The sequence below is a fragment of the Oncorhynchus mykiss genome, chromosome 23, assembly GCF_013265735.2.
Source record: "Oncorhynchus mykiss isolate Arlee chromosome 23, USDA_OmykA_1.1, whole genome shotgun sequence".
NCBI classification, from domain to species: domain Eukaryota; kingdom Metazoa; phylum Chordata; class Actinopteri; order Salmoniformes; family Salmonidae; genus Oncorhynchus; species Oncorhynchus mykiss.
The window spans coordinates 3,950,463-3,974,810 of NC_048587.1; the positions used below are offsets into that span (position 1 = coordinate 3,950,463).

Genomic DNA, 24,348 nt, shown 5'->3' on the forward strand with positions numbered 1-24,348 from the left:
GTCGTTAGAGGGTGATGTTAGTGGTGCCTAATTCATTGATTCTTATTAGAAGCCTGTATGATAATAAACGTAGGTCCATTATGTAGCTGTGAATCATTTCAGTTTCAGATAGAAATGTGAGTTATAGACCTGTCATTCCCATTTAAAAGACAATCTGGTAAGCGGTAGATCCGTTCTGTGCATTTTACTTTGAGCTTCAAAAAGCTGAAAATACAAAGTTTTAGGTTATTGGAAAGATATTTCACAACAGTTTAGGTGATACAATGATTCTCTAGAGTCTACTGGGAACGCAGTCAATGAGATGACAAAACAAGACAAAAGGAGAGCTAGGGGTTTTATGGATTTAATGGTCTCGTTTAAAGGTGATAGACAATACATACAAAAATACCTTTTTCCAATACAACTTGTTGCCCTACAAAAAAAAACAACGGATAAATGACCTGTTTAATTGTTTCTCAAAAAGCACAGAGAAAGCTGTTGGAAAACCGAGTGGTGTAAAAGTCATTGAGAGGCTTCAGCTGTTAGAGCAGATGATACAAAACCGTACAAATACACACAAAGCAATAAGAAAACAAAAAGATATGAAGAGAATACACCTGTTATAATACATAGGGTGAGTCCCAAATAACACCCTATTTCCCTATTTAGTGCACTACTCTTGACCAGAGCCCCATGTAGGGAATAGGGTGCCATTTGGGATGCAAGCAGATGCTTTCTGTACACCGAACCAGGGTAGAATGGAGAGAGAGAGATCACTGTTTAACAGAGAGCAGGGCTTGTACTCAAAAGGGCCTCAGAGCACCACAGCTGATCTACAGTCGGTTTTGACATTTAAAAATCAGATAAGCTGTGTGGTTCAAGCCCTGAATGCTGATTGGCTGACATCCATGGTATATCGGACCATATACCACGGGTATAACAAAAACATTTATTTTTTACTAGTGTAATTACGTTGATAATCAGTTTATAATTGCAATAAAGCACCTCGGGGGTTTGTGGAATATGGACAATATACCACGGCTAAGGGCCGTATCCAGGCACTCCTCGTTGCGCATAAGAACAGCCCATAGACGCGGAATATTGGCCGTATACCACACCCGCTCGTGGCCGATTGCTTAAAACGAACAACATTATATAGACAAGGGGGACCTGATCCTAGATCAGCACTCGTACTCAGACATTTTGTGAGTATGAGTCCTGAAATTTGATTTGAGAGGTCAACTCCTCGACCAGACCGCATCTGAAATTGCACCCTATTCCCTACAGAGGGCACTTCTATTGACCAGGGCCATTTATGGCTCTGGTCAAAAGTAGTACACTATATATAGAATAGGGTGCTTTTTGGGACTCAGCCCAGGATGACCCCAGGAGACGCCATGTTTAAGAACCTCCACGGGAGGTGCAGAGGATCAACACCCCACACTGAGGGAATTACAACACACACACACTAACTCATGTACACCAACATCCTCACACACACACACCAGCAAAAGCTTGAAACCCTTTCCGTAACACAAATCCAGCGGTGAACCACTTCACAACCATGACCCTGCTAGCGCAACACAACCGTCCAGTCCCTCATGTTCAGTACATTCCCTGGGTTCTAGAGCTGCCTGGGGAACAGTAGCCTACCGCACGCAGGGTTGTGTTCCAACCCTACTATAAAAACACCTGATTCTACTAATGATCTGCCCCTCAGGACCCTGGTTGGCTGTATCAGTTGTGTGAATCTAGTGCAGGGCTGGAGCAAAAGCCTACAATACCCAGTAGATCTCCAGGAGAGTTGGTTCTCTATTCTAGTGGGTGTCAAAGCTTGAGAGAGAACATACAGGAGGCCCTTTAACGAAGAGGGAGGATGTACACAGGAGGTCCTTTTAACCAACCTAGAGGGGGGGGGGGGGGCATACACAGGAGGTCCTGCTAACCAAGAGGGAGGGATATACACAGGAGGTCCTGCTAACCAAGAGGGAGGGATATACACAGGAGGTCCTGCTAACCAAGTGGGAAGGGATATACACAGGAGGTCCTGTTAACCTAGAGGGGGGAATATACAGGAGGTCCTGTTAACCAAGAGGAAGGGATATACACAGGAGGTCCTGTTAACCTAGTGGGAAGGGATATACACAGGAGGTCCTGTTAACCAACCTAGAGGGGGCGGGGGGGGGATATACACAGGAGGTCCTGTTAACCTAGAGGAAGGGATATACACAGGAGGTCCTGTTAACCTAGAGGAAGGGATACACACAGGAGGTCCTGTTAACCTAGTGGGAAGGGATATACACAGGAGGTCCTGTTAACCAACCTAGAGGGGGCGGGGGGGGGATATACACAGGAGGTCCTGTTAACCTAGAGGAAGGGATATACACAGGAGGTCCTGTTAACCTAGAGGAAGGGATATACACAGGAGGTCCTGTTAACCTAGTGGGAAGGGATATACACAGGAGGTCCTGTTAACCTAGAGGGGGGAATATACAGGAGGTCCTGCTAACCAAGAGGGAGGGATATACACAGGAGGTCCTGTTAACCAACCTAGAGGGGGCGGGGGGGGGATATACACAGGAGGTCCTGCTAACCTAGAGGGGGGAATATACAGGAGGTCCTGCTAACCAAGAGGGAGGGATATACACAGGAGGTCCTGTTAACCTAGAGGGGGGAATATACAGGAGGTCCTGCTAACCAAGAGGGAGGGATATACACAGGAGGTCCTGTTAACCAACCTAGAGGGGGCGGGGGGGGGGGATATACACAGGAGGTCCTGCTAACCAAGAGGAAGGGATACACACAGGAGGTCCTGCTAACCTAGAGGAAGGGATATACACAGGAGGTCCTGCTAACCAAGAGGAAGGGATATACACAGGAGGTCCTGTTAACCTAGAGGAAGGGATATACACAGGAGGTCCTGCTAACCAAGAGGAAGGGATATACACAGGAGGTCCTGCTAACCAAGAGGAAGGGATATACACAGGAGGTCCTGCTAACCTAGAGGAAGGGATATACACAGGAGGTCCTGCTAACCAAGAGGAAGGGATATACACAGGAGGTCCTGTTAACCAAGAGGAAGGGATATACACAGGAGGTCCTGTTAACCTAGAGGAAGGGATATACACAGGAGGTCCTGTTAACCTAGAGGGGGGAATATACACAGGAGGTCCTGTTAACCTAGAGGGGGGAATATACAGGAAGAAAAAAGGGAGGTACCATCTGAACTTATCCAAAAAGGAATGCTCATTTTAGGTTTCTGTTGCAAAACATTTTCATATGTTGGGCCCAAATGAACACAACCCAAGTTGCTGAGTCTACTGGGTGGGAAGGCTGAGATTGGCTATCAAGGTCACGTTGTAATGTGGTTGACAAACAGTGGGGGGGGGGGCAATACATTTTTTAAACATTTTTTTTTCTTCATTTTAGATCATAAAACTATAACAGCTGTATGGAAAGACTAAACGTCTGTGATTCTTTTTTTAATTTTTTTTTTAAAGACGAGCTATGTACAATAAACTACACCTACTGTAGAACTTTCCCATTTGTCAAAACAGTAGGATGGTACAGACAGGTGTAGTAGCAAGCATCGACACGTTAAGGCCATTTAAAAACTACACACAGTAAAGGAAGAGGGGGGGGAAATTTACAAAAAATAAATAAATAAATCCAACTCTTCTCCAACCCAATCTTAAATCAGCATTTTAATTTCTGCTTCAGGCTCAACTGGGAAGGGGACCATAGAAACAGAGATGACATTTTTTTTGGGGGGGGGGGGGGGGGAACAAGGGACTGTCGTTTGCACATCGTCCAGTGACAGGGTGGGGTGAGCGGGAGAGTTAAAAATCGGCTTCCTCACTAGGTTTTACCACAGTAGTCTTGATTTTGGATCTCTCAGGTCTGGAGCTAGTCAGTGTTGTAGGTCCTGGCCTCGTGAAGGAAGGGGTTTGGGGGGGGGGGGGGGGGGGGGGGGGGGGGGGCGTTACCTGGGGTTACCTGTGCCTGTTGAGGGCTAGTCTGATGGAGTTCTTAACCACCCGCTGGTGGTTACTGCTGGGGAGGGGAGAGGTCACGTCTGGCAGCTCCATACTGGGAAGTCTCTGGAGAATGGACACACACACACACACGAGACAGACACAGAAGCAGACACATGCATGAACACAGACACGCATATTATAAGATGTCAAAATCAACTATTCATTTGAAGACTGCTTTCATGCATTCTAGCTAATAAAAATCAGTAAAGTACCTGTGTTCTTGATGTGTCGATAGTTGGAATAGGCATAGCCTTTACCCCTCCAAGACTTTCCTGTTAAGAGAAACAAAACAAAATTATGAAATGCAATAATCGACTGACATAAAATCTCTGAATAATGTGAGGTGTGTATTTCTAGAGTTCAGTTGGTGTTCGGGGTGCAGTGGGTTGAAAGGAGAGTACTCACGACGTTCACTCCGTCCCCTTGCTCCTGGCCGTCGCTAGACAAAGGGAACGGCTCCTTGAATGCAGAGTCATCACCGGACACCAGCTGGAGAGAGAGGGAGAGAAAGTGAGAGACTGACAACATCATGACCTCATTAACCCGTGCAAAAACATTTTCCCTCAAAAAAAATCTGCATATTTATACAGCTCCAGTGAGACAATAGAGAAAAGGGTGATTAATAAGTGCCCCCACAGTGACCGTACGTACATATCCCAACCAGAAACAGTGGATTACAGGCAACATCCACACGGAAGACTAGAGCTGCCGCTTTCAATGAGTGGGACACTAATACGGCAGCTTACAGGAAATCGCGTTATGACCTCCGACAAGCCATTAAACAGGCAAAGCGGCAATACAGGACTAAGATTGAATCCCACTACGCTGGCTCTGACGCTCGGCGGATGTGGCAGGGCTGGCAAACTATCACGAATTACTAAGGGAAAGCCAGCCGCAAGCTGCCCAGCAACGTGAGCCTACCAGAGCAGCTAAATGCCGTATGCTCGCTTCCAAGGCAAGCAACACTGAGCCATGCACGAGAGAACCTGGACTCGGCTACGGTCTATTATCTATCCTGTTGCCTAGTCACTTTACCTCTTCCTATACGTACATAGCCACTTCCTGTATATAGCCCTGTTATTACCCGCCACTTCCTGTATATAGCCCTGTTATCACCCGCTACTTCCTGTATATAGCCCTGTTATTACCCGCTACTTCCTGTATATAGCCCTGCTATTACCCGCTACTTCCTGTATATAGCCCTGCTATTACCCGCTACTTCCTGTATATAGCCCTGTTATTACCCACTACTTCCTGTATATAGCCCTTTTATTACCCGCTACTTCCTGTATATAGCCCTTTTATTACCTGCTACTTCCTGTATATATGTTATTTTTACTCATTGTTATCCACTTTGTATTTATTCCTCATGTCACTATATTTGATCTTTATCTCTGCATGGTTGGAAAATAAGGCATAAGAAAGCATTTCACTGTTAGTCTACGAAGCATTTGGCAGGATTTAGTCTGGATGTGACATATCCATCCAGGGACCACTCCCCCTCACCAGATCTGCAGGGTCTCGTATCCTCTTGGGGGGTCCGTCCTGTGTGGGGGAGTGAGGTCTCTTGGCTGCAGCGGTGGCTCCGTTCTGGCTCTGCTCTGTCGGGCCGGATGTATCTCTAGAGGAGCCCAGGCAGGGTACAACACTCCTGCCTACTACTGTAGGAATGGTGCTGCCTGCTGGAGGACTCACCTGGGGGGTGAAAAACCCAATGAGTGATTGAACATTCAAGTTGTGTTCTGTGTCAAAATCACAAAGTGGCATTCACACCAACAAAGGACATTTTGTCTTTTTTTAAAATTGGGTATTGTGTGGGGCTGTCGTGTGTATTTCTTGAATCCCGTTAACGGGGAGGGGTAAAACAGGGGTTCTCACCACTTGGACTCCGTCCCCTTGCTCCCTGCCGTCGCCAGATGGAGGGAACGGCTCCTTGAAGGTCAACACATCAGCCAGCTGTACACAAAGGACAGAGACGATAAGAGTGTGTGTGTGCACCATGACCGGTGCACATTGTTTCTGTTCAAACTGACAGGAGTCATTGTTTTCTACGGGAGCTCTAGCAAGCCTGCAATAGGTTTCCATGTAGAGGTTCTGTTGAGTAATCTAGATGTAACCGGTGTTCTGGGGAGTCGGGGGAATTCATTTTACAATACAAATTCAACTCACCGGCTCTGCGCTGTCTTTCAGCCTCTTGGACTGATCCTCCAGCGTAGGGGAGTGGAGTCTCTTGGATCCGTTCTGGTGCTGCTCTGTAGTGCCGAGAGAGACCACGCTCCTACCCACTACCGTAGGAATGGTGCTACCGACTGGGCCCGTTGGGGCAGAGGGCTTGGACTCTAGAGGGAGAGAGGAGGAAAGGAGAAAGAGAAGGCAAGGGAGAAAGAGAGCAAGACAGAAAGGAGAGAGAGAAATGAGGGGGGGGGGGGGGGGAGAGAATGATTGAGAGGGAGACAGGTTAATAAGCCAATCAACCACATTTCAACACTTCTTTAGTGTCATTTTTCACAGCCGTGACTATCAACAACACTAGTATGTAGACCACGTATATCTGAGAGGAGAGACGAACGCTGGACACTCACTTGATCCAATGACGGGGATGGACAACCCCTTCTCAGGATCGGTCCTGGGTGGCGAGACGTCTGGCACCGAGGAGCTGCTCTCCACAAACAGAGAGGCTGGCAGCTTGGGGGGTGTCAAACTGCACGGGACAGAACAACAAGATGATTGGCGTGTCAAACTGCACGGGACAGAACAACAAGATGATTGGCTGGCAGCTTGGGGGGGGGGTCAAACTGCACGGGACAGAACAACAAGATGATTGGCTGGCAGCTTGGGGGGGTCAAACTGCACGGGACAGAACAACAAGATGATTGGCTGGCAGCTTGGGGGGTGTCAAACTGCACGGGACAGAACAACAAGATGATTGGCTGGCAGCTTGGGGGGGGGGTCAAACTGCACGGGACAGAACAACAAGATGATTGGCTGGCAGCTTGGGGGGGTCAAACTGCACGGGACAGAACAACAAGATGATTGGCTGGCAGCTTGGGGGGTGTCAAACTGCACGGGACAGAACAACAAGATGATTGGCTGGCAGCTTGGGGGGTGTCAAACTGCACGGGACAGAACAACAAGATGATTGGCTGGCAGCTTGGGGGGGTCAAACTGCACGGGACAGAACAACAAGATGATTGGCTGGCAGCTTGGGGGGGTCAAACTGCACGGGACAGAACAACAAGATGATTGGCTGGCAGCTTGGGGGGTGTCAAACTGCACGGGACAGAACAACAAGATGATTGGCTGGCAGCTTGGGGGGGTCAAACTGCACGGGACAGAACAACAAGATGATTGGCTGGCAGCTTGGGGGGTGTCAAACTGCACGGGACAGAACAACAAGATGATTGGCTGGCAGCTTGGGGGGGGGGGGGGGTACGGGACAGAACAACAAGATGATTGGCTGGCAGCTTGGGGGGGGGGGGGGTACGGGACAGAACAACAAGATGATTGGCTGGCAGCTTGGGGGGGGGGTCAAACTGCACGGGACAGAACAACAAGATGATTGGCTGGCAGCTTGGGGGGGGGGTCAAACTGCACGGGACAGAACAACAAGATGATTGGCTGGCAGCTTGGGGGGGGGGGGGGTACGGGACAGAACAACAAGATGATTGGCTGGCAGCTTGGGGGGGGGGGGGGGTACGGGACAGAACAACAAGATGATTGGCTGGCAGCTTGGGGGGGGGGGTACGGGACAGAACAACAAGATGATTGGCTGGCAGCTTGGGGGGGGGGTCAAACTGCACGGGACAGAACAACAAGATGATTGGCTGGCAGCTTGGGGGGGGGGGGTACGGGACAGAACAAGAGGAATATTGTTATATTCATAATTGCACTATTAAGTTAAACATGTTATGAAGACCTGAAACAAGGAACATCAAATAATAAAAATACACATTTCATTTCTTTTCTCAATTGTGGAAAGAAAATGTATCTGGGAATAATACATTTTTCAGGAAACAAAATCCTAAAACTTCTAGTGTCAAACGGTACCATTATGTTCAGTAGTGATGAGGTACAAGCATAAACTACATGTGACCGATCTTCTGCTGTAGCCTTGAACATATTATAAACATGGGTGGCTCGAGTCCTGAATGCTGATTGGCTGACAGCTGTGGTATATCCGACCGTATACCACGGGTATCACAAAAACATGTCTTTACTGCTCCAATTACATTGGTAACCAGTTTATAATAGCAATAAGGCACCTCGGGGTTTGTGGTATATGGTCAATATACCACGGTTAAGGGCTGTATCCAGGCACTCCACGTTGTGTCGTGCGTAAGAACAGCCATTAGCTGTGGTATATTGGCCATATACCACACCCCCTCGTGCCTTATCGCTTAATTATACAAGTCTCCCTGGTTCTCCCACCGTTCTACGTGAGGAGTACCCACCTGTCGTCTGTGTCTGAGGCGGCCGGCCTGGACGGCTTGCAGACGGAGGTGGGAGAGCTGAAGGGAGTCCCGGAGTCAGTGTCTCTGGAACTGTCCAGCTGACTGCCGTCGAGAGAGGACCGCTTGGAACTCCCGCCGTTGGAGTTCCGGTTCAGCTCCACTATGCTCTGTAGGGAGGGCAGTGGGGAAAGATGGGTGTGGAGAGAGGGGGAAGCCAGAGGGACAAGGAGAGAGAACTTAAATACAAAGCCAATCACAATGGTGTTTTATTCAAATGCATTTCTTAAAATAAATATTTGTCTAAACTACACACAGGCTTTTCTCAATGTAGCTCCCCTCAATATCCTCTCTCCTGGCCCCCTTTTCAAAACGCATTGAGAACAAGGGCCGAGGGGAGGGCCCTTGAAATAGGGTTGAGAAGGAGACAAGGAATGGCAGAAAAATGAATGGAGCCTAGAGCCTCTGCCTGAAGAGAGCATCCATCCTACCCTCTTCTTCCTCTGCACCAGCTCAACAGGAAGGTACTGGTGGAGCTGCTTCTTCTTCACGTGTGTCGCTTCGATCTTCATCCCATCCTTCAGCATGTTGATGTTGTTGGCCTGCCTGTAAACTGCAGAAAGGGGTCATGGGGTCATTTAGAGCTTTCTCTACCAGCATAGACTGATGTAAAAGGGATAGTTGACTCAAATGATTAAATTACACATTAGTTTCCTTAGCATAGAAGCAGTTCTACGGACACAATTTGACAGCAGTTTCCCTGGCACGGTTACCACATGCTAACGTTTTAGCATTTGTGGCACAAATCCCATTCAAGTCATGGGACCGCTATTCGCATTTTTCATATTCAAATCATCCAAAAGTATTTAGAATTGACTGTGAAGCTCAACGAAAATCACTTATAGATGATTTGAACATGACGCGCCAAAAATGCTAATATCAGCCCCATGACTTGACTGGGATTTGTGCCACAAATGCTAAAACGTGAGCATGTGGTAACTGTGCCGGGGAAACTAAACCAAAGCATGGACTGTTGTCAGCAGTCTGTTACAGCTGAAGGAAACCAATAGGTCCTTTGGTAATTTGGGTGAACTAACCGTGCGAGCGTGTGTGTGGTATTACCTGTATCTGTGAAGGACTGGATGTCGTAGGTCAGGTCGATGTTGACGCTCTCAGCGTTCTCCACTTTCTTGAAGATGATCCCAATGAACCACATGGAGACAAACTCGTTCCTTTTGGAAGACACAAATATCAGCTGGGTACAAGGAGATAAACTGGTTCCTGTTGGAAGACCCACCACCATCAGCTGGGTATATTTGTCTGACATTTAAAAATGCTTCAATCTGATCATTCAAGACAGACAAGATCCAAATCGTCTCCATGTGCTCCCTGGTGGAAGCTTGGGTCAGTTCGCCCTGTGGGGTGTCTCACTAAAAAACAAACACCCTTGACTGCTTTGCACTAGCACTTCTCTTCTCCGACTAGCTTGTTGCTACTTTGAGGGAAAACGTAATTACTATGACTAAGATGTGGTTGTCTCACCTAGCTACCTTAAGATCGATCCAATAACTAAGTCGCTATGGATAAGAGTGTTCGCTAAATTACTAAAAATGTATATGTAAAAATGCTAACTAGCGTTAGCGTAACGAAGCAGATCCCCATAGCCTTCCAGTCATTGTGCTAATTCTAGTTAGCAATTGCGCTAGCGCTAATTAGCAACGTCCTTCAAACTGCACACAAAATGATATTCACGAGTTCATCTGACTCTGCGTCAGTAGATAAAGGGCCTCAGTGCCAAAACCTCAAAGTATTCCATTAAGTGAAATATCCACCTACGCAGGGCACAAGGCCATGCAATATAAACTCGCTCAGTGCAAAAAGGTTTTTAAAAAAGGTTTCCGTCTTGTGCCCTAATGAACACAACCCCAATATTTCTGGTGCCTTCAAAGTTCAAAAGGTTTTTTTATTTTTATTTTTTTTTATTTTACCTTTATTCTACCAGGCAAGTCAGTTAAGAACAAATTCTTATTTTCAATGACGGCCTGGGAACAGTGGGTTAACTGCCTGTTCAGGGGCAGAACGACAGATTTGTACCTTGTCAGCTCGGGGGTTTGAACTCGCAACCTTCCGGTTACTAGTCCAACGCTCTAACCACTAGGCTACCCTGCCGCCCCGTGGAGGTGTGGAGCCTAAAGACTCACTCGCTACAGCTCTCCTTGTTCCCGGGGAAGGATGTGGGGTTGACGTGTGCCAGGGTGATGTACTCATTCCTCTCCAGGTTCCCCACCAGGACACGGATCTTAGACTCCACCAGACCAATCCTAGAGGGAGAGGAACAGACAGGAGGTTGATAACATTACTGTGGTCAGAGACATATCTTTAGATTTGGGCCACCTTTTAAAATGGACGCCTTTGAGCATTCCATTTATCCAGTCACGACGAGAACTTGGAATATTGTACAAAGCACTGTTTAGGTTTCTGAAAATGCAAAGCTCTTCGAGACTTACCCAGAAAGACTCACAGCTGTAAATAGCAACCAGAGGTGATTCTAACGTATTGACACAGGGGTGCAAATACATAGTGGCGTGAAAAAGGCATTTGCTCCCTTTCTGATTCCCTCTATTTTTGTATATTTGTGATACTGAATGTTATAAGATCTTCAATCAAAACCTAATATTATATAAATTTATTTATAAAGGGAACCTGAGTTCACAAATAACCCCCCCAAAATACTTATTTAATAAATATACTTATTTAATAAATAACAAAATTGTGCAGTGCAAATCACCGGTGTGAAAAAGTACACTAACTGGTTGTGCCTCCTTTAGCTGCAATGACAGCAACCACATGTTTCCTGTAGTTGTTGATCAGTATCTCACGTCGCTGTGGAGGAATTTTGGCCAACTCTTCCATGCAGAACTGGTTTAACTCAGCAACATTTGTGGGTTTTCAAGCCTGAACTGCTCGTTTCAAGTCCTGCCACAACATCTCAATTGGGATTAGATCTGGACTTTTCAAAACCTCAAATTTGATGCTTTTTTTTAGCCCTTTTCATGTAGTCTTGATTGTGTGTTTTAGATCATTGCACAAACCAGATGTGCTCCAGCTCACAGACGGACTGATATTGGCCTCCAGCTCACAGACGGACTGATATTGGCCTCCAGCTCACAGACGGACTGATATTGGCCTCCAGCTCACAGACGGACTGATATTGGCCTCCAGCTCACAGACGGACTGATATTGGCCTCCAGCTCAGAGACGGACTGATATTGGCCTCCAGCTCAGAGACGGACTGATATTGGCCTCCAGCTCAGAGACGGACTGATATTGGCCTCCAGCTCAGAGACGGACTGATATTGGCCTCCAGCTCAGAGACGGACTGATATTGGCCTCCAGCTCACAGACGGCCTGATATTGGCCTCCAGCTCACAGACGGACTGATATTGGCCTCCAGCTCACAGACGGACTGATATTGGCCTCCAGCTCACAGACGGACTGATATTGGCCTCCAGCTCACAGACGGACTGATATTGGCCTCCTGCTCACAGACGGACTGATATTGGCCTCCAGCTCACAGACGGACTGATATTGGCCTCCAGCTCAGAGACGGACTGATATTGGCCTCCAGCTCACAGACGGACTGATATTCTCCTGTAGAATTCTCTGATACAGAGCAGAATTCATGGTTCCTTTTATTAAAGCAAGTCGTCCAGGTCCTGAGGCAGCAACGTATGCTCAAACCATCACACTACCACCACAATGCTTGATCGTTGGTATGAGGCCCTTACTGTGGAATGCAGGGTTTGGTTTTCGCCAGACATTATAGAACCCATCTCATCCAGCAAGTTGACTCAAGTTGGGCAAAAAAAAAAACACCTGGAAGCACCTGGATGATCATCAAGACTCTAGGAAGAATGTTCTATGGACAGGTGAGTCAAAAGTATAATGTTTTTGGACGACATGGGTCACATTATGCCTGGCAAAAAACAAACACTGGAAACAAAAAAACAAACTATTTCATTCAGGTCCTGCAAAATTGTAATTATTCGCCTACCTCCTCATGCCTTTTGCACACAATGTATATAGACTCTTTTTTTCCTACTGTGTTATTGACTTGTTAATTGTTTATTCCATGTGTAACTCTGTTGTTGTCTGTTCACACTGCTATGCTTTATCTTGGCCAGGTCGCAGTTGTAAATGAGAACGTGTTCTCAACTAGCCTACCTGGTTAAATAAATGTGTTCTCAACTAGCCTACCTGGTTAAATAAATGTGTTCTCAACTAGCCTACCTGGTTAAATAAAGGTGTTCTCAACTAGCCTACCTGGTTAAATAAAGGTGTTCTCAACTAGCCTACCTGGTTAAATAAAGGTGAAATAAATAAATAAGTGTGTTATTGGCCGTGTGTGTTATCAGTGTGTTATTGGCCGTGTGTGTTATCAGTGTGTTATTGGCCGTGTGTGTTATCAGTGTGTTATTGGCCGCGTGTGTTATCAGTGTGTTATTGGCCGCGTGTGTTATCAGTGTGTTATTGGCCGTGTGTGTTATTGGCCGTGTGTGTTATCAGTGTGATATTGGCCGTGTGTGTTATCAGTGTGTTATTGGCCGTGTGTGTTATCAGTGTGTTATTGGCCGCGTGTGTTATCAGTGTGTTATTGGCCGTGTGTGTTATTGGCCGTGTGTGTTATCAGTGTGTTATTGGCCGCGTGTGTTATCAGTGTGTTATTGGCCGTGTGTGTTATTGGCCGTGTGTGTTATCAGTGTGTTATTGGCCGTGTGTGTTATCAGTGTGATATTGGCCGTGTGTGTTATCAGTGTGTTATTGGCCGTGTGTGTTATCAGTGTGTTATTGGCCGTGTGTGTTATCAGTGTGTTATTGGCCGTGTGTGTTATTGGCCGTGTGTTTTATCAGTGTGTTATTGGCCGTGTGTTTTATCAGTGTGTTATTGGCCGTGTGTGTTATTGGCCGTGTGTGTTATTGGCCGTGTGTGTTATTGGCCGTGTGTGTTATTGGCCGTGTGTGTTATTGGCCGTGTGTGTTATTGGCCGTGTGTGTTATTGGCCGTGTGTGTTATTGGCCGTGTGTGTTATCAGTGTGTTATTGGCCGTGTGTGTTATCAGTGTGTTATTGGCCGTGTGTGTTATCAGTGTGTTATTGGCCGTGTGTGTTATCAGTGTGTTATTGGCCGTGTGTGTTATCAGTGTGTTATTGGCCGTGTGTGTTATCAGTGTGTTATTGGCCGTGTGTGTTATCAGTGTGTTATTGGCCGTGTGTGTTATCAGTGTGTTATTGGCCGTGTGTGTTATCAGTGTGTTATTGGCCGTGTGTGTTATCAGTGTGTTATTGGCTGTGTGTGTTATCAGTGTGTTATTGGCCGTGTGTGTTATCAGTGTGTTATTGGCCGTGTGTGTTATCAGTGTGTTATTGGCCGTGTGTGTTATTGGCCGTGTGTGTTATTGGCCGTGTGTGTTATTGGCCGTGTGTGTTATTGGCCGTGTGTGTTATTGGCCATGTGTGTTATTGGCCATGTGTGTTATTGGCCATGTGTGTTATTGGCCATGTGTGTTATTGGCCGCGTGTGTTATCAGTGTGTTATTGGCCGTGTGTGTTATCAGTGTGTTATTGGCCATGTGTGTTATTGGCCGCGTGTGTTATCAGTGTGTTATTGGCCGTGTGTGTTATCAGTGTGTTATTGGCCGCGTGTGTTATCAGTGTGTTATTGGCCGTGTGTGTTATTGGCCGTGTGTGTTATCAGTGTGTTATTGGCCGTGTGTTTTATCAGTGTGTTATTGGCCGTGTGTGTTATCAGTGTGTTATTGGCCGTGTGTGTTATCAGTGTGTTATTGGCCGTGTGTGTTATCAGTGTGTTATTGGCCGTCATTTTTGAGGACAAGTATTTCCATTGTCAGAGCAGACACTCGACCATCTCGTCAATATAATAGAAAAGTGTTGCTTTTACCCGTTTGACTCGTTTGCCCGGGGGTAAAATGGCCGGGGGTAAAATGCCTGGGGTAAAATGGCCGGGGTAAAATGCCCGGGGGTAAAATGCCCGGGGGTAAAACAAACAGATATTTTGTAGGACCTTAGGAGCACCACATTCCCATGTAAAACAAAACACTTACCATTCTAATTGGTTTTCTTCTGTGGAAGCACTGGCAGTCAGAACAATATAATGCCTGTTAAAGACAAAAGCACATTGGCTGCAAATAAACACCTACTATTTCAACATTCACAACCAATTACAGTTCTAAACATTAAAAATATATATATAAATACGTACTTGTACTTCAGGAAAAAGTTGGGTGGCTGGAACAGTTTGGACCAGTCGGTTTTCCCCTGAAGGATGTCATCTGTGACACTGAGACCTGTTGGTGGAACACATTTAGTCATCTCCTGTGGACAGACGCATGTAACATAGGATGGTGTCATAGCATCCGTCAACAGAATGTGGGATGCAACGATTAACGAGGAACTTCCTTCCGGTTGCACAGACCCCCCCCCCTCACTGATCATTTAGACAAATCAGGACTTCACATCTTCTGGATTTCAGAAGTGGAAGGAACATTTGGCCATTGCTTTCCTGAGAGAGTCTCTGTTTAGGGGAGGAGGGAGAATTCTCTAGGCTGGTTAGGGTCTCCTCTCATACAGACACCCCCAGAACATAATCAAACATCTGACACAATTACACAAGATTCTACTTCTAGGTTTCCCAGATGAGACATTTAGAATGAACACCACCATGTTCTATCATACAGGACCACTATACAGAATTAGCACAAAGCCTTCCTCACTGCACGGTGCAATAATAGGATGTAAAAGAAAGCATTGAGATGAATCCTGCTGCATATAGAGAGAAATATTGATTTATTTTTTGGGCCATTTAGCCGACACATTTATCCAAAGCGACTCGCAGTCACATCTGCCTACATATTTATGTATTGGTGGCCTGAACCAGGATCAGTTGTGCCTTTTAGCTCATAATGAACACAATATTATGGACAGAGGGATGGTGGTGGGGGGGGGCTGATCCTAGATCAGGAGTTAGGTACCCACCGTATTTGAACTCCTCGCTCATGATGGTGCGTGTGGAAGAGGAGACGTTGTAGGTAGAGTTCTGCTGGGGGTAGGCTGGCGTGATGATGGGCATCAGGTGGTACCGGTCTGACGGATTCACCTGGAGACGGGTGGAGAGGAGAGTTGATACAGCGCAAGAGCAGCTTCATCTCCCACAGACACAGCATCTTCAAAATAAGCATTTTATCAATTTGTGTATCTCAAACACACACACACAAACTCAACAGCAGACACCTACTCGTGGATCCCAAACAGGCAGATTCAGATTGCTGTCTTCGGGCTGTTTCAAAAGCACAGGATTTGGCCATTCCCTACAGAACAGATTGAGTGAATTGATAGCCTTTCAAAAACAATGGAGATTTCAAAGCAACAATGTTTCTTTATCATAGCGGGTCATCGACTACACAGGCTACCCATATCATCATCACCCATTTAAACCAATCAGAGCCCACATCATCATCACCCATTTAAACTAATCAGAGCCCACATCATCATCACCCATTTAAACCAATCAGAGCCCACATCATCATCACCCATTTAAACCAATCAGAGCCCACATCATCACCACCCATTTAAACCAATCAGGGGCCCATATCATCACCACCCATTTAAACCAATCAGAGCCCATACACACAGTGCCTCAGATTAGTGCTGATCTAGAGTCAGGTCTCCCTTATACATTGTGATTTAAAAAAAGGCACAATCCTAGATGAGTTCTCCTGCTCTGAGATGCTTTGTGAGTCCTGGATGTGGAATGTAAATTGAGGGTAATGGGGCTCCTTGTGTACCATTTGGAGAAGACGAGGAAGAACTTGTGTACGAGAGTGGCGGCCACAGCGTTGGGGTAGAGCTGGCAGGTCCTGGCTACCAGCATGGCCCAGGAGACTCCACCCAGGAAGCCCAACATGTTGGAGTAGATCCCCCGGCCTGGGGGACAGGGAAGGGAGGGGGTGGGGGGGGACAGGGGTAATCATATATGCCATTTACCAGATGCTTTATTGCAAAGCAACTAACATTCACGTGTGCATTAAAATGTGTTAACAAAATGAGTCATATTCAGTAGGTTCAAAACAGAAAAGACCAGCCAGAAAAGACCAGCCAAGAAAAGACCAGCCAAGAAAAGACCAGCCAGAAAAGGGGAAGTACAAGAAAAAAAGCTACATTTAGTTTCCCCAGTCTTAAAATATATCTAGAAATGTTACGTGTGCCTTAATGAACACATCACACAGTGCCCTACAGCACGTCCCACAGCGCGTCACACAGCGCCCCACAGCGCGTCACACAGCGCCCCACAGCGCGTCACACAGCCCCCCACAGCGCGTCACACAGCGCGTCACACAGCGCCCCACAGCGCGTCCCACAGCGCCCCCCACAGCGCGTCACACAGCGCCCCACAGCGCGTCACACAGCGCGTCACACAGCGCCCCACAGCGCGTCACACAGCGCCCCACAGCACGTCACACAGTGCCCCACAGCACGTCACACAGTGCCCCACAGCACGTCACACAGTGCCCCGCAGCACGACACACAGCGCCCCACAGCACGTCACACAGCACGTCACACAGTGCCCTACAGCACGTCCCAGGTCACACAGTGCCCTACAGCACATCACACAGTGCCCTACAGCACGTCCCAGGTCACACAGTGCCCTACAGCAGAGTGCTGTATCCGGTTAGGTACAGTTACAAGGTCAACTGTCTGCAATGGTGGTTATAATAGATGTATAGATGGGTCCTCTGTAACCCAGCTGGTTATAATAGATGTATAGAGTGGTCCTCTGTAACTCAGCTCGTTATAATAGATGTATAGAGAGGTCCTCTGTAACCCAGCTGGTTATAATAGATGTATAGAGAGGTCCTCTGTAACTCAGCTGGTTATAATAGATGTATAGAGAGGTCCTCTGTAACTCAGCTGGTTATAATAGATTTATATAGTGACTTTCTATCAGCCCATGTAGTCACAGCTGTTTACACAGTAAGGGGGAAACTCGCCTCATCCACCACCAATGTGTAGCATCCACCCCAGTGATACACGCTCACCACACATCAGCTATCAGCGGAGAGGTGAGGAGTGATACATGCCAATTAGGAATGAGGTGGATTATTAGGTGGCCATGGGAATTTAGCCATGACCCCCGGGGTCAACACCCCTACTCGTACAATAAGTGCCATGTGAGTTTTAGTGACCACAGAGAGTCAGGACACCCATTTCACGTCCCATCCCGAAAGATGGCACCCTACACAGGGAAACGTCCCCTTCACTGCCCTGGGATCTTCTTAGACCAGAGGCAAGAGTTCCCCCTATTGGCTCTCCGACACCACATCCAGCAGCTTCTGGTCTCCCATCCAGACGGACCCTGCTTAGCTTCAGATGCAAGCCAGCAGTTGGATGCAGGGTGGTATGTGCTTGCAATGCTAGGGTAGTGTGTTCCATTCTCAGGACCACCCGTACGGAAAATGTATGAACCCATTACTTTAAGTCACTTTGGATAAAATCGTCTTGCTAAATATCATACATTACAGCCTATAATATTAAATGGTAGATATTAAATGACCTCAATATCCTAAATTATTAAAATGGTAAATATAAAATGACAAATATATGACATTCTATTCTAGGTGCTGACTCACGTTTGGCCCACAGCTTGATGGCCCTCAGGGTTAGTCTGAAGTTCTCCTTGTTTGGTACCAAGTACAGGATCTCATCTGTCACTCTGCAGCCTGGAGGAGGAGGAGAGAGAAGAAATCGCTAGTCTCAGACAAGTCTAATTGCTCACAACAAGAGTAAAGGGAGGGATGTTAGTTCCACACTGATGTCATTCCAAAGCTGGTGCTGTAGTTGGGTAACAGAGTTTAACCTGACTACAGGTATGGTGTTATACTATAACAGAGTTTAACCTGGCTACAGGTATGGGTACCATGTATGTGGTACCATAGAACCTAGTACGTAGTAAGATATGTAGTACCAAGTATTACTACATACTAGGTTCAATGTGGTACCATGTACTAGGTTATATGTAGTACCACGTACTAGTACTTGGTTCTATGTAGTACCATGTGCTAATACGAGGTTCTGTGTAGTACCATGTATTACTATGTCCTAGTATTAAGTAGTACCATGTATTACAGTACTATATTCTAAGTAGTACCATGTAATATTCCTACGTACAGTGCCTTCAGAAAGTATTCATATCCTCTTAACTGTTGTTGTTCAGTATATTACTGTTGATGGATTCCATTAAAATGTAACATGTTTGAAGATAAACTGTAGTTTGTCTCCTGTTTAGTGAATGATTACTGTGAGTATTAATGGAGTTCAGGACATGAAACTGTGTGTATGCTAATTTTGAAAGGTTGACCTAATCAGATAAGAGGAAATCACCTATGATCAGAGAGCAGGGTCAGACCCAGGACAATGAAGACAAACCGGGTGTGATTCTGACTATCTGGCTAAAGAAAGAGAGGACCATGGACACTCCACAGGAGAAAGGAGGGAAACTCATTGGAATTACAAAATGTATAGCTGTGGAGGTGACACCTACAAGGAGGGAAGACTACGAGATCTTTTGTGAACTTTCTAAATGTATGTACTCAGCTGATGGCATCATTTGTATTAAAACAAAACTTCTCTTGCGCTTTTAGTCTCAATTTCTTATTGCAAAGAGGTTGCAATAGCATTTCTGTTTTGAACCCTATGTACTAGTCCTGTACAGAGAGAATAGTGCTTGAACACCAAGGGTTGTGGGTACAATTCCTGTGTAAAACGCATGCTTGCATAAGTTGCTTTGGATAAAAGCATCAGCTAAATGTAATGTATTATTACTACTAGCGCCACAGGAAGAGAGAGCGCATTAGCGCCACAGGAAGAGAGAGCGCATTAGCGCCACAGGAAGAGAGAGCGCATTAGCGCCACAGGAAGAGAGAGCGCATTAGCGCCACAGGAAGAGAGAGCGCATTAGCGCCACAGGAAGAGAGAGCGCTAGCGCCACAGGAAGAGAGAGCGCTAGCGCCACAGGAAGAGAGAGCATTAGCGCCACAGGAAGAGAGAGCATTAGCGCCACAGGAAGAGAGAGCATTAGCGCCACAGGAAGAGAGAGCATTAGCGCCACAGGAAGAGAGAGCATTAGCGCCACAGGAAGAGAGAGCATTAGCGCCACAGGAAGAGAGAGCATTAGCGCCACAGGAAGAGAGCATTAGCGCCACAGGAAGAGAGCATTAGCGCCACAGGAAGAGAGCATTAGCGCCACAGGAAGAGAGCATTAGCGCCACAGGAAGAGAGCATTAGCGCCACAGGAAGAGAGCATTAGCGCCACAGGAAGAGAGCATTAGCGCCACAGGAAGAGAGCATTAGCGCCACAGGAAGAGAGCATTAGCGCCACAGGAAGAGAGCATTAGCGCCACAGGAAGAGAGCATTAGCGCCACAGGAAGAGAGCATTAGCGCCACAGGAAGAGAGCATTAGCGCCACAGGAAGAGAGCATTAGCGCCACAGGAAGAGAGCATTAGCGCCACAGGAAGAGAGAGCATTAGCGCCACAGGAAGAGAGAGCATTAGCGCCACAGGAAGAGAGAGCATTAGCGCCACAGGAAGAGAGAGCATTAGCGCCACAGGAAGAGAGCATTAGCGCCACAGGAAGAGAGCATTAGCGCCACAGGAAGAGAGCATTAGCGCCACAGGAAGAGAGCATTAGCGCCACAGGAAGAGAGCATTAGCGCCACAGGAAGAGAGCATTAGCGCCACAGGAAGAGAGCATTAGCGCCACAGGAAGAGAGCATTAGCGCCACAGGAAGAGAGCATTAGCGCCACAGGAAGAGAGCATTAGCGCCACAGGAAGAGAGCATTAGCGCCACAGGAAGAGAGCATTAGCGCCACAGGAAGAGAGCATTAGCGCCACAGGAAGAGAGCATTAGCGCCACAGGAAGAGAGCATTAGCGCCACAGGAAGAGAGCATTAGCGCCACAGGAAGAGAGCATTAGCGCCACAGGAAGAGAGCATTAGCGCCACAGGAAGAGAGCATTAGCGCCACAGGAAGAGAGCATTAGCGCCACAGGAAGAGAGCATTAGCGCCACAGGAAGAGAGCATTAGCGCCATAGGAAGAGAGCATTAGCGCCACAGGAAGAGAGCATTAGCGCCACAGGAAGAGAGCATTAGCGCCACAGGAAGAGAGCATTAGCACCACAGGAAGAGAGCATTAGCACCACAGGAAGAGAGCATTAGCACCACAGGAAGAGAGCATTAGTACCATTGAGACTGCGGATACAGCGGATGTCCAGGTTCCTCAGGTGGGAGTCTCCTCTCAGATCCAGGTTATCTGGGATGGACTGCAGAGCCAGCCGCGCAAACAGCAGGTCAATCTGCCCAGCAACAAGACAGAGCAGGTACACTTTAACTACACTGGGCTCAAATTCAGTAGAAGTACAGATCTAGGATCAGGTGGGACCACCCGCTAATTCAGTAGGACTTTAAAAAAAGGGGGGGGGGGGGGGGGAGAGGCCAAACGTGATCCTAGATCAGTACTCCTATTGAAGGTTTGTGAATTCTAAAATGTTGAAGTACAATACTACTTATAGTCTGTATCTACTACAGGATATTGTGATTTTGGGTGATGATTAAATAGTGATTATGTTATAATTATGTTTATGCCAATAGTGTACTATAGCTACCTATGCTTTCTGTTCAAATATGCAAAAAATACACGCAATCTTGGGTCTGACGCATGGTGAGAAACGAGCTGCATCATAAACCTCTCATTTCCAGGGTCTGTTCTTAACTTCAAGACTGTGTTGAGGTTGATCTACAGCCTGACCTGGGTTCTGTTCTAGATCAATATGAACGTAAATGTGTTGGATGTGAATGTTGAATGAATGTGTTCGCTCCATCGTTAAAGATTTGGGTTGGTGAAAATCCACTCTGATGGTATACCCATCTCACAGAGTGTTGAAATAGACACCATTTGTACATCCAAAACCCCCTTTACCTCGATGCCGTCAAACTTGAATTTGATCACAGGTACAAAGGCATCCTCCACCGCCTGAAAGAATAAGTGTCATGTTTAAAGCAATTTGACAGGCCAAGTCAAAGGTACAGCAGAACAGAGATGATAGCCATAATATACATTAAGGAGATAACTTGAGGACTGGCAATTTTGGTGGTCATGCCTCGGCCTCCGGCACATTTACAGTGTCAACGTAGGTTACAATCCGGTCTACTGCCTTTTGACACAATCGCTCTTAATTTTCCCCTACACTGTCATCCTCTCGCACACTGTTCAATAAAATAGGAGATTCCTTTCTTTTATTTTTACTATACGAATATTATCCTGAGAAAGTTTATTTTATTTAACCTCACCCGTAGGTCTTTGATCTCTTCGTGCAGTTTGAGCTTCGCAAAGAATGAGTCGAAGAAGTCTGTCCTCTCCACGTGTCGCGGCGATACACACAAGGCATCAATATCCGCCCCTGCAACGCAAACGCACACAAACAAAACTTAGCTACACATTTGACAGCACACAACAGGTGTCTCATGCAGACATGCACGTGTTCTCTTTAAGAAGTCAGGATAGGACATTACCTTTAGTGTGAACTCCAAGCCGGTAAGACCCAAAGGTGAAGATCTTCCCCCCCACATTGGTTATCGTCGATGGTGGGAGGTTCTGAGGGGAATTAATGTCAATATCAGTCAACATGTATTACACATCATTCTCCCATTGATATCATAGCAGAGTAGGAATGATGTGCTCTCTGTAAAGCAACCACTAATGCACACACAGTTCAGTCATCGTTGTTCTTCCTAGGAACCTACCTTCGTTTCACTGATCTCGGCAATCCATTCCTTGACAAATGTATTCAACTTTCCAAGAACTGCGAGTCTGTGGGAAGTAGCATAATGTCAATCAATTCACCTGTCCACTACGAAACCCAGCATATCCCAAACACACATACGAAACCCAGCATATCCCAAACACACATGAAAAGAACGTAAACCTGTAACTCTTTAACCTGGAAAACATTTCAGCAAAATAAAGGGAATCTAAATGAACAAATACCACTCAACTTCAACCAGCGTCTGTATTCACTTAAAGTCTCAGTGCACGAGTGCGGCTGATACGGGATCAGTTCTATGTTTTAGATCTTAATGAATACGATTATAAGGAGAGGTGGGGGCTGATCCTAGATCAGCACACTTCCTCTGAGACACTTTTTTAATATGGGCCCAGGTGTGTAAGTAAACACATTTTGTTTTTTTACTTAGTTGGGTTAAGTCTGACAAAGACCTCCGGGTGGAAACATTGCACAATAAAAAATACAAATAAACTATGGGAGTATTCATCTCTGTGCAGGCATTTTTTCTTTATTTCATGAGAACAACATCTCACCTGTGGTTGAGTTCATCCTCATCCTCAAACACCCCAAAGGGTTTCATGGCCTCGCTGAGCTTGTGTGTGTACTGATGGTCCACCTCCCTGGGGAAGGCCATGCTAATGGATGAGGTAATGCCATAGTGTTTCTGAGGCTGCTGCCCGCCATGCATACTGTTACTGTTCCTGTACAAGTCAACAGAGAGGAGGAATAGTATGTTATAGATATGATAGATGCCCTGTTGAATTGTTCAAAGTTGTTTGCAGCCTAGCCGACTAAACGCAACAGTGAAGGAAGTTCCTGATTAACTCCACCAAAGGAATTGAGTGACCAGGCTTTGTGGAATTCAGCCCTGACTAGATTGATTCACCGGAAGTCAATACTTTCTTGAGCAATCTGTTTACTAGTTATCACGTAGCTACCTAAATGTTAGCAATATTTTTTTTTGCTTTGTTTCCCCAAGCCACCAAATTTACTCTATAGTGAGCTACATGCCATAAACAATATTCGCATTTGAAGAGCCATCCTATGTTTAGTGCACACACTGGATGAAAAGTAAACACAAAGACACAAACCGGGGACTAACTTAAAGTTACTTTGATGGTGCTTCATTCATTTCCGATTCATTGAGCTGGTCTGGATAGATTAAGCACAAATAGGTAACTAACGAGGTCAGTATCTGTCTGCCATGATGCCGGGACGCAGGCGTCAGCTCCAAATTACCAGGTATAGGTCACTAGAGACAGGGACGTTTACAACAAAATAAACCAGCCAGCTAATGTTAGCGCATTTGTAAGCACGTTAGTTAGCAACAACGTTGGCTATTAAGTTGGGTAGCTAGCACACGTTAACGAAAATACATCTATATGACCATCTAGTTATAAAACAGGAACTCAAAGGCTGGAACGTTAACGTCGTTAGCTAACAAGTTAGCTAGCGCTGATTATAAACAAAATACCGTTAATCAACAATTAGCTAGATAACGTTAGTTAGCTATGATGAAATACAAAACAACGACATATAAAAACCCATCGAGTCATCAAGCTACTTTAGAAATATATATGATGTCGGGGAGCAAGTTAGCAAAGTTAACAGATGCACCAAATAGCTAGGCCTTTGTTAGCTACGCTAACTCCCTCAGCCTCGCATTGTTGTGATGATAGCCGTTCGTTAGCAACTAGCTAGCAGTGTTAGCCTAGCTAGCTAACGTTACATATTCGATCATATTTCTACAACAGCACACATGTTGAAGAGTGAACAACATTACAATGTCTTAAGCATATGTGCAACTTACGCTGACATTTCTTTCATGACCCACCGATAACTTTCTCTTTTCCTTAGAACAAACTTGTAGAAAACATGTAAACTCAGCCAGCAGCAGCCCCGACCCTATTTATAACAATAGCTAGTTAGTTACACTCCAATATGGCGCTCAAGCAGTCTCTGTATCCCG

General features: G+C 46.2%; 1 protein-coding gene and 1 long non-coding RNA gene across 10 annotated transcripts; one reads left to right on the plus strand and one right to left on the minus strand.

Annotated features, from left to right (window-relative positions):
* Nucleotides 1-327: 327 nt before the first annotated feature.
* On the minus strand, nucleotides 328-24,346 carry LOC110510589 (poly(A) polymerase gamma-like). 8 transcript variants are annotated; one of them, XM_036960593.1, is made up of 27 exons: nucleotides 24,190-24,346; nucleotides 22,913-23,080; nucleotides 22,339-22,405; nucleotides 22,108-22,189; nucleotides 21,886-21,995; nucleotides 21,515-21,568; nucleotides 20,780-20,891; nucleotides 18,169-18,258; nucleotides 16,327-16,465; nucleotides 15,777-15,849; nucleotides 15,518-15,638; nucleotides 14,745-14,829; nucleotides 14,587-14,640; nucleotides 10,666-10,785; nucleotides 9,587-9,696; nucleotides 8,956-9,077; nucleotides 8,468-8,634; nucleotides 6,599-6,717; nucleotides 6,186-6,355; nucleotides 5,895-5,972; nucleotides 5,523-5,711; nucleotides 4,422-4,505; nucleotides 4,229-4,288; nucleotides 3,160-4,079; nucleotides 2,764-3,087; nucleotides 2,299-2,418; nucleotides 328-2,034 (listed from the first exon to the last, which is right to left on the minus strand). In XM_036960593.1, exons 1-24 carry the CDS (start codon nucleotides 24,204-24,206, stop codon nucleotides 3,972-3,974), a joined length of 2,499 nt encoding a protein of 832 aa, XP_036816488.1. In that variant the 5' UTR covers nucleotides 24,207-24,346; the 3' UTR covers nucleotides 328-2,034; nucleotides 2,299-2,418; nucleotides 2,764-3,087; nucleotides 3,160-3,971. The 8 variants fall into 8 exon arrangements, with proteins under 8 accessions (XP_036816488.1, XP_036816487.1, XP_036816486.1 ...); XM_036960592.1 differs by having other exon boundaries at nucleotides 2,764-3,123; XM_036960591.1 differs by having other exon boundaries at nucleotides 2,299-2,455; nucleotides 2,836-4,079.
* LOC118943889 lies at nucleotides 1,904-2,413 on the plus strand. 2 transcript variants are annotated; one of them, XR_005039215.1, is made up of 3 exons: nucleotides 1,904-2,023; nucleotides 2,131-2,287; nucleotides 2,336-2,413. It is a non-coding gene; the product is annotated as an uncharacterized LOC118943889 (long non-coding RNA). The 2 variants fall into 2 exon arrangements; XR_005039216.1 differs by having other exon boundaries at nucleotides 2,131-2,250; nucleotides 2,336-2,408.
* Nucleotides 24,347-24,348: the final 2 nt, after the last annotated feature.